The sequence below is a fragment of the Pundamilia nyererei genome, unplaced genomic scaffold (genome assembly GCF_000239375.1).
Source record: "Pundamilia nyererei isolate P.nyererei 1_Seehausen unplaced genomic scaffold, PunNye1.0 scaffold00067, whole genome shotgun sequence".
NCBI classification, from domain to species: Eukaryota; Metazoa; Chordata; class Actinopteri; order Cichliformes; family Cichlidae; genus Pundamilia; species Pundamilia nyererei.
Genome location: NW_005187468.1, coordinates 1508077 through 1518214, shown reverse-complemented (window position 1 = coordinate 1518214; position 10138 = coordinate 1508077). Strand labels below are relative to the sequence as shown.

At 39.6% G+C, this 10138-nt stretch overlaps 1 protein-coding gene across 3 annotated transcripts in view; it reads right to left on the bottom strand.

Annotated features, from left to right (window-relative positions):
* Positions 1-24: 24 nt before the first annotated feature.
* The window catches only part of thrap3a (thyroid hormone receptor associated protein 3a), a 14582-nt gene continuing 4468 nt past the window's right edge, over positions 25-10138 (bottom strand). Inside the window, exons 1-11 of one of the 3 annotated variants that reach the window (XM_005736099.1) lie at positions 9603-9789; positions 9372-9516; positions 6054-6971; positions 4769-5440; positions 4499-4671; positions 4196-4307; positions 3828-3912; positions 2460-2641; positions 2162-2351; positions 1888-2031; positions 25-472 (exon numbers count right to left, since the gene is read on the bottom strand). In XM_005736099.1, the coding sequence (XP_005736156.1) occupies positions 233-472; positions 1888-2031; positions 2162-2351; positions 2460-2641; positions 3828-3912; positions 4196-4307; positions 4499-4671; positions 4769-5440; positions 6054-6971; positions 9372-9493 (2838 nt within the window). In that variant the 5' untranslated portion in view covers positions 9494-9516; positions 9603-9789 and the 3' untranslated portion in view covers positions 25-232. Of the gene's footprint in view, positions 473-1887; positions 2032-2161; positions 2352-2459; positions 2642-3827; positions 3913-4195; positions 4308-4498; positions 4672-4768; positions 5441-6053; positions 6972-7996; positions 8099-9371; positions 9517-9602; positions 9790-10138 lie in introns of those variants that run through there. The other 2 variants (XM_005736098.1, XM_005736100.2) reach the window with 2 other exon arrangements.

Here is a 10138-nt window from a genome sequence, read left to right as displayed (position 1 = left end):
TAACTCGAAATTTCGAGTTATGGATACTAGCTTTTTTTTTTTTTTAGTGGCGGAAACGGGCTTCCATAAGGAAATGGTTGTGTCAAGTCTGAAGAAATGAAAACAAAGTAATATGTTTCATAGGAATATCTTAAAACATTTAATCTGCATTTATTGATCCATTGGATAAAATCACTCAGTCAGATCTTGTGAGAACACAGAAGATACGATTTTCTGCAGATTCCTTTGCTGCTCAGATGTTCTCTCCATCAACTTCTGCCCTTTTATGGTCCTGTTCTGTCTCTTCTCTCTGCATGCCACCTTGCTCGTCATTGACCTGGAATTTATCGAGGCCCCATTTTGGATAGATGATATTGGGGCCTCCAGTGGCTTTGCGGATAAGGAACCTCGCTCTTCCGCGAGTTAAACTTCCCCTCCCTCGACCTCGATTGTCTGTCCACTTGGATTCTGACTCTTCATCTCTGTCATCGTGCTAAAAATGTGGGAGAATGTGAGAGACATATGTCAAGGCTCAAATTCAACACATTAAATGCTGAAGCTGAAAAACAATTTTTTGAAAAATCTGTGTTAGCCCTATGATCAGCTAAATACCATTCAAAGGAGAGAGTAGTCAGTTTATTCACTAACCAGGCTGCTAGCTGTCGCTAGGTAAAATCAGCCACAAAGAGGGTGCTACACCAGAAATCTCCCTGTGACCCTTATGGTTACTAGCAGACTATAGCAATTTGTCATAGTTGCATTGAAGACTGAACATTCGTTACTACTTGCTGAGTGTTAGTGAAAAAGAGCAATGCAAACCTGAAGAACAAGAACAACTTTCCTTTTAAGGGTCAGATGTTTCTGGATTTTTGTTGCACTTTTAACAATTTCACTACTTCTCAGCTAGCAGTCGCTTTGTGGTTTGGCAAGCAAATTACAGGTCACCGTGGCAACTTCATAATATCAAATCAAATCACTTTGATTTGTAACACTGCATGTGCAGGTACACTGGTACAGCACATGCGAGTGAAATTCTTGTGTGCAAGCTTCACAAGCAACAGAGGTGTGCAAAATGCAATACAATAACATAAGAACAATGCTAAAGCTGTTTGGTAGGGCACCATGCCTTCTTTGAAAGCACCTTTACTTTCATTGAGTGACTGCATGCAACCACTCACCAACTAGCCAGAGAAGATACATTTTCTTCCCTGGTGAGTTAAGGGGTTGACGACTCTGCTCTAGGCCTGCATGATTGGGTCGTTAGCAACTGATTTCACAATGACACCAGCAACCACTTGTTAACTTGTTGGGGAATGCACATTTTTCCACAGTGACCAGTGGTTGCCAGGAAGTTACTGGCAGGTCTATAACCCAGTGTAACTGAGGTATAAGTGGTTAAGCTGATGGATGGCTGAATGGACAGATTTTCACATTTTGAATTTGATGCCAACAATGTAGTAAAATCATGACAGGGACATGTTTACCACCATTTGCATCACCTCTTCTTTTAACAACCATTCTAAGCATTTGGCAGCTGCTTGATATATAATTCCAGCTGGTCAACAGTTTAGTCCTCCTTAGTCATATTCATGGCTTCATAATGCTCCACATGTCGGACGAATAGATGTGGAATGCAGCCAGGCCGCTTTAGCACCGGGACTCGTTTACTGTGGAGCCATGCCGCTATTAATAAACAGAATGGTGCCTGGGTGGTACCATACATTGCTTCAAAACCTGTATGTATTGTTCAGCATTTTTTCAGACCCTCAGTTTTCACTAGATGTGCAGTTTAAATGTTTGGCAAATAATTATATGCTTCTATTGTTTACATTTAACACAGCCTCTAAATATTTTCAGAAATCAAGGTTGACAAAATAAGGAAAGAGATAAGGAATGAGAAAACCTTACCAAGTAATATTTTTTGCTCTTGGGAGTATATTCTGGGTTCCAGTCTTCACTTTTTTGGTGTACAACCATGCTTACAGGATTACTGTGTGAAATGTTACCCTGATAGTTCCCTTTGCTCCAGTTCCTTCCACGTATTCTTACTTGCTATAATTGGAGAAAAAGAAAAGATGCTCAAAATATGCAATACATAGCGATACATAGCAAACTGTCTATGATGGGAATTTTACATTCTATTGTAGATATTACAACAAATCAAGTTTTTTATTGGCCTTACAAATCCTCCATGTGGATGTCCACTTTCAGCTGAACCTGATGATTCCCTTTGGCCCAGTCGGTTTTTATTAAAGTCTCCATTTTTTGAATCAGGTTTCTCTTGGGGTAAACCTTCATCTTTGTTAGATTTGGAGGATGAGGAAGATGAGGATGAAGTGGAGCGAGAACGTTTCTTCTTCTTCTTGCTTTTCCTGCACAAGGATTATCATGCAAGCAAATTCTTTACATGCAGCTGTTTATAGTGCAAGATGATTATGTCATCATAATGGTAGATACAAGTACAGAACAATTGTGCATACTTTGATTTCTTGTGGTATTTATGGAAGTTTTCCACAGATCTCTCTCTGCTAGAATCTGGGGAATCTCCCGCATCTCTTCCCTGATCCTCGTTATAATATCTTTCATGGGTCGAATATTTTTTACGGCGTTCAATATCCAAGCGAAGGTCCATTGGGTCACCCTTGATTTTTTCCCCTCCATCCTGAGCAAAATCAAAACAGAACACAATGTCGTGGATAGACTTTGGATTAGCATGTGGAGGGCTGTCAGTCTTCTCTGAGCTAAGCGGATTTGTAAACTAAATAGTGAAGTGCAGGGGAAAAGGGCAAAAACCCAGGTGACAACCAGCTGGCATGAATAAAACCAAGCTATTTTTGAGTGGATTTTGAGTGCATTTAATAGGCCAAGCCAGTAGTTTTGCATGTTTTTAGTGTTTCCTAAACATCTACTTTTCCAAATCTTATGTTTTGATGATCAAATTTTACATGACTTCCTGGTCACAAAAGTCTTCATAATTTCTTTAGATAGGTGGTTCAGCACAGTTAACATGTAGCTAGCCTTATCCATCCAATCTATTCAACAGCAATAAAATATCCAGCAACAGATTCACATATTTAAATTCCTAAACTTCAGCAACATCACATACTCGTGTTTTTCAAAACACAAAGGTTTGTTAAACTTTCAGGCCATAACAAGTTGAAATCATGTCATATCTTATCATATAGTATCATGAACCAACACCAATGGATGGCAGGAAGAAATCAGAAAAATATTTGCCTCGGGTTTGGAAAACATGTGGGAAAAATGCCGAAGTGTAAACATGGATAAAACATGCAAAACCACCAGTATGGCTCTTTCACAACAGTGACAGACAAGGCATGTGATTGTTCATGCTAATTTCAGTTTACTCAGTACTTAGTATTTCCTCTGCATGTTTGAGAGCTGACCAGATGTATCCATGCGCATCAATAAAGAAATACTATGATGGTTTACTCAGAATGTTAAGCAAGTAAACGTAAGCACAGGCACATGAAGTGCTTGCTGTTGGTTATTTCCGTTCCTTATTTTTTTAAAAGAATACTTACGAAGACGATTGCTTAGAGTCCCTTGAACAGCTTTGGCACTGAGGCTTCCATTTTTGACCTTATTTGATTCATTAGCCTTGGTCAGGCTTGTGCCCACAATACAACCCATTCACCATGTGAGGCGATATAACAAACAGCAAAGTCAAAGTGCCTTATTTTGCATTTGCTTTTCTTAGACTTGAGCATCTCCCTTCAAGGAAAGCCATGGGCTTTCAGAGAGTGCAGTCTAAAGGCATGTGGCTTTCTCACTTGTTTGAAGTTGTCTTATTCCAATATACTTCATACGTCAAAATGTTCAGTCACCTTGTAAGTGCCATCCTCTGAGCTTTTCATCGCCTCAAAAAGTTGAGGGTGTTTCTTAAAAGCACTTGGTGAAACATCGATTCGCCTGCAAGAAAGAAATCAGGATGGGATAAAAGAAATGCAAGACACGTGCCATAACAAACAAACGGTCAGCAACACTGAACTGGAAAGACAACACGAAACAGAAAAAAAGAAAACTGCTGGGAAAGTAAAACTGACCTCCACCAAGCATGAGAACAAATAAGCCAAGATAGTCTGTAGATTATCAGGGAGGAAAGGTGAGAAAAAAATACCTGAAAGCTGTTAAAAGAGGAGGTGAAGCCACAGCACACTGAAGGTGAGAGGGGTCACTCAATAGGCGACTCTACCTGTGTATCTCTGGACTTTTTCTTGGTTTCATCATTTCCTTCTCTGCAGCTTGTCTTTGGTACAAGGTGAATCGCTCATTTAGAGTCATGCCAGAAGATGGAAAGTGCTGAGCTGATTTGGTAACAAAGTAAGAAGCAAAAGCTATGGTTACGTCACATTTTATTCAAGAGGCCATTGTGAATAATAATGCTGAAAATCAGTCAAGACAAAATATTTGATTGTTCTATGAATTTTGCATCATAGAGGGTATCGAGGGTAATGATTTGCAATCGCTCGATATGGTTTAGACACAGAAGACTCACCTTTGATGTGGTGAACAATGGTGACAATGTGCTGAGCAAACAGCTCAGAGGGACTTCTTTGTAACTGTGCAGCCTTTACATGCTGGAAGATGGAGCGAAATTCCTGATCCTTTTTAGAGGACTGTACAAGGTCCTGAGACAACTGTCGCTCTTCAGCTAAAATATCTGACGAACTGAAATGATAAGTTCTTTAGTCTCTTGAATTTCTTTTGAATGAATAATGACATAACATTAAAAAAAGAATTATTGAACCTATTGAACAAGGCTCACCTTATCAGGCTATCTCCAAGGAAATCCATTCTAACATTAAATTTTGCTTCCTGTTTTCTTGAGGACATGACAGGCGGGTCCTCTACTCTGACCTCAAACGTGTCTCTGTCAGAGTTCCTCCGCAATGGTGGTGTAGGAGATGGGATAGATAGAGATTCTGCCGTCTTCCTGGCTTTACAAATCAAGTCTGGGGACAGTTCTTTGAATTTTCCCGTTAACTCCCTTTTGGCAGCGGCAGTGGCTGCTGTTTTATCCTGCTTTCCACTGAGATAAAGCTCCTCTGCCGTGGCATCTTTGTCACTATTAGCAAACTTCTGCCATTTCGCAAAGCACTCTTCAAACTGTTCTCGGGCTGATGGAGCGACCTTGGTCTTTGGCTTATAGGACACTTCTCCATTATTCCAATTTTTTGGAAGTGATTTAAATTGAGGCTTAATGATCATCTCATCCTCTTCTTCCCCATCAGCAGACAGAAATGGTGAGGCTTTGAAAAAGCTGTTCAGAGACACTCCAGCATCATTATCCTCTTTGTATTTTCTTGATACAGAATCAGAGACAACTATAGAAGCTTTGCCATTTACTTTCTCTTGTTCCATTTCCATACAGTTTGCTTCTGCGTTCCTGGCATTTTCTGAAGCAGATTTAGCTTTAGCTTTAGCTTCCTCCCAAAACCTAAAGAAGGAAAAAGAGATAAAAAGCTCTGTCTAACTCGAAAACCTGATTGTGAGACAGCTGCAAAAATGAAAATAACAGTGAAATATAAGCATTTTTTTTATCAGGGAAGCACTTTAGTAATGAAAATAAAGAAGAAGAAGGATGTTGTTTTCACTTGGAAAACCTTTAGAATTCCTGTAAATGGATACAGTAGCTGAAGCTTGCAAAGTTTATAAAATGCAAATATGAAATGGTTGTGTAGTTTACCCAAAGTAAAGCTCAAATGAACCTGCTGTCCATTATTGGACTACCAAAAGTATATTTGTAATGGCTTCTGGTACATTTGCCTGATGTTGACTTTTTTTCATTGTTTATTGTCGCACCACTGTCTGCTCAGCTCTGATACATACTCTGTTACATGTCCTGCACACACAGCCGAGCCAGGCTACTTATTTGTAATAGATTTCTAACTAATTTGTAACTATATTGCTGGAAAACCTAATCTATCCATTAATATGGAATCAAACCCAAAAATCCACAATCTGCATTATGTGAGGCTCCAAACAGAAGAACCAAACAACAATTTGTGTTTCAAGTTACTAAAAATTGTCATGAGTAAAACTGGTCTTACTTCCTGAATGCAATGGAGATTGCTGTTTTATCTCTATCCAGGTAGTCTTCTTTGGAGATGTCAAAGCTGGAAAGGATTTGATTTAGACCTTCATTTGAAGGTTTTTTAGCCGAGGATGAACCACACACCATCTGCCAGGTGGGGGTGCCATTGGGTGTGATGCCTGTGTTTTTAGTGGGGCTAGACTGGTTAGCCGTTTGACTGCTCTGACCAACAGTAGCAGCAGAGCCTGCCAGCGGACTGTTTTTCTTTGGACTGCTGCTGTAGTTTGTCAGGCCTTTCCAGTTCCCCTCAGTTCTCCCACCGCCAGCACCTTCTATATCATCTCCTGCCAATAACTCAACACGCTCCCCTGACTCATCCTCTCCCTCTCCTCCCTTTTGAACGTCCTTGGAAGCCAGCTGCTCATCTTTCACATCTTTTGAGGTTTGGTTAGCGAGCAGGGAGGCCGGCCTGCATTTAGGAGAGGAGGAGTGTGATGAGGCAGAAGAATGCTGCGAGTGTCTGGATAAAGGAGAACAGGATTTGTCGGACTGGTGAGATTGACCATGAGGGGAGGTCCCACAGTGTTTCTGAGAGCGTCCTTGTGAATGGTTTTGATGTTGTTTCTGTTGCCAATGCTGTTGCTGTTGTTGTTTCTGATGATTTTGTTGCTGTTTTTGAGGATGCTGCCTGAAATTCTTCCAGTTCTGATGATAGTTGTTGTTATTGTAGCCACGTCCACCTCGTTGGTAGCGTCCACGTGGGAAGTAGCCCCGTCCTCGACCCCTGAAGTTATATGGCCTACGGAAGCCGCGGTGATAGCCCCGGAAGTCCCGGTTGTTCTGGTAACCTCGCGGATATTTCTTCTCCCGGTTATAGGATGGAGAATAAGATCTTGATCTTGATCTTGACCTTGACCGAGACCGAGATCTAGAGCTGTGAATGAATAAAGAAGACAACGAAAACATTACGTTTATTTCTACAGAGTTTGATATAGATACATTTTCTCAATAATGTATTGCCTCCAAAATAGAAACAGTAGATCTTATGTGAAACAACACTACCAGAAACTATAAACCACCTACAATTAACAGTTTAGAGCTGAGACAGACAGATGCTTGGTTAATATAAAAGGGAAAAAGGCGGAGCATATTTGCTTTGGCTCAGTGACATACAAAACTAGGAGTACTTGGATGATTGCTTACAACTGTTTAAAAAAAAAACAACGTTTATTGCTGGTCTGAAAAATTGAAATGACATATCTATTCATAACTATTCAAATTCTAGGGAAGTTTACAGAAGAAAAACACACAGCTCCTATTATTCAGGATCATTTTGAAAATAATAACAACCCTTAATATTTTGAAACAAATGTTTTGAAAATAATCCTGTGACGATGTATAACACTTGAATATATGTTATTATGATAACACATGGAGAACACAACATGTTGCGGAGCATACTGCAAGGTCAGATTAGACCACAGGGTGGCGATGCTGCACTTCCAATAAAAAGCCTTCCACAGCGTGCTAGCCTTGACTTTTTACCAGGGCTTCAGATTATAACAGTCTGTTCTTCAGTTTTCTCAAATCAGCAATTTAATCAGAACACCATGCTTTTAAAAGTACATTTCAACACTGTGTCCACAGCTGTCCACTGTCATATTTGAGAGTATAACTGTTTCAGACTTCAAAGTAGTAGTGCAAAGTATCTACTGCTACTTGTATTTAACTGCATCTTCAGCAGCTTTTATAAAGGATGCATTTCTCACCACCACCCTCCTAAAATGTTAAGAGTATGAAGTGATTTACAAATAATTTAAAATCTAAAAAATGCTGCAGAGCAAAAGTCTAGATTAATGAATTAAAGCTGTGCCAAAGTACATGCAAACATAATACTAAACTAGATAAATGAACTTAAATTTAAAAAAAAAAAAGAAATAAGAGAAGCATGTAACTCACCTAGTGTGCTTTCTCATTGGAATACAGAGGCAGTGCAATGAGCAGCACTGCACAGTGCGAGCTACAAATACTGCATCTCCTCTGCCCAGCTCTGGTGGAACAGGGAGTCACATGGACCGTATAAGGGTGGGAAATCTACTACTGCCTGAATTCTTTGACTCTATGCCTGCCAGTTAAAAGGGCTTTTCAGCACGTTTGGAGAGGATTAATGACAGAATATTGTGTCACACATGGCAAATCTGTTCCACCAAATTGTTGTGGATATTATTTTCTTTCAGCTTCCTGCTATGACTTGTCAGTGAGTAAAAAATCAGCCAAGCGAGAGCTCAGACCATGTACTTCTGTAAACTGTGGCTCTAATTACTAAGTGTGTTATAGCAAGATCAGAGTTTAAGCTTCGCACTGGCAACATTTGACAACATGTTTCCACCCAGCAGACTGTCAAAGCTGCACCTTTAAATGCTCTTTAACCTGACAACTGTTTCTTGTTCTAACATGCTGCCCATGTAAAACATGCAGGAAATTAACTATTTATTTGTGCGTGCATGCGTGCGTGTGTGTGTGCGCAGAGGGTGGGCGGGGATATGCTTTTTTCTGTTTTTGTATTTACATTTTTGTTGTTTTCAAACTTGTACAAAGGTGTGCATTCACACTTTTCCAGTCCTGTTTTGCCTTCCCACAAAGCCATTTGCACACGTGCAAGGTAGCTTCAGGAAGAGTAGACCATTAAATTCCTTCCATAACTCTTATTTATGCTAATTTTAATACAAGCTGTAACACTGCCAGGAAATGAGCTAGCCTGTCATTTTATTGCCACTCTACCAGTAGCGGCAAAGGCATCAGACTGAAGCCTTACTGTTTCTTAAGAAAGCACATCAAAGTCAGCAGAAAACCCTTCAGTCAAAGCTTCACGACATAAAAGCACATCACAAAATGCCTTTCAAAATACTGTGAAATGTGGTACAAAACATTCCCATATGCCACTGTGCAATATTATATTAGACTACCTTAACTAAATTCACTAACCGGGAGCTGAACTCTCAAATATTAATTTCCTGTGGATACAGAGCCTGACTCAAGAGTTTGGGCAGGACTCAAAGGCTCTAATATGCTCCACCAGCTCTGTCTATTCATGTGAAAACCAAACTCTTTAAATCCTACAGATGGCAATCAAAGATACACAAAAATACACAGTGTGTTTCCAGTCAGCCACAATAAGATTTGCTACACAAAACAGATGAAAGTGGATCTCAAGAATGAGTTTTTAAATTTTACTTTAACAACACAGATCTGGCAACTAGGGTGGAACTTTAGCAATCAAGGCAAATGCATGTTATCCGCTAACAAGCTGTTGCGAACGGAAGATCGCTCGTACCTATAGCGGTGCTTCCTGGACCGAGACCTGGAGCGACTCCTGGAGCGGGAGGTGGAACGGGATCTTGACCTGGACCTCGAGCGGCTCCGAGATCTCGAGGCTGATTTTGTGGATCTGGACATCACTGCACTCAGCCTACCTCTAGCTGTGACACAAAAATGTTTTACAGTCAAGTTAGGATTGCTGAATATGTATACGGTGCGCCTGTTTAAAAAAGAATTATGACATCACCTGTTCATTTGCAGGAACAATTGGATGAACAATAAAAGAAAGGATAAACAAATTTCAGGAAAGCCGGGAGTCAAAAATCCCTTAAATGAAAATGTCCAACAGAGATAAACCTTCCAAAATGAGCTTCAAAAACAGTCTTAAAGAAAAAGCTGCATGAAGAAAAACAACAGCTGTGAAAAAGGAAGAGGCCAATCTGTAATAGTGTAAGGTTTAAACAGAAGGAGTTTTATTTATCTCACTCATCATTTGCATAGAGGGCTGTCTTCTATCAGTCACCTGACTAGTTATTTTTTCAGCCAACCAAAAATATTATAAAACAATTATTCAGAAATAATAATATAATGATAATATAATATTATTATGATAAATAATAATATAATATACAGTTATTAGTATGATAGATTGTTTTTCAATTTCCTTATCACAGAAGACCTGCAGAGCAACATAAAATAACTTAAAACTGGTGACAGAAATGTTGTGTCTCAGTTGACTGTGCAGAAGAAAAAGTTGCCAGTTTTTTAATAATAATAATATAT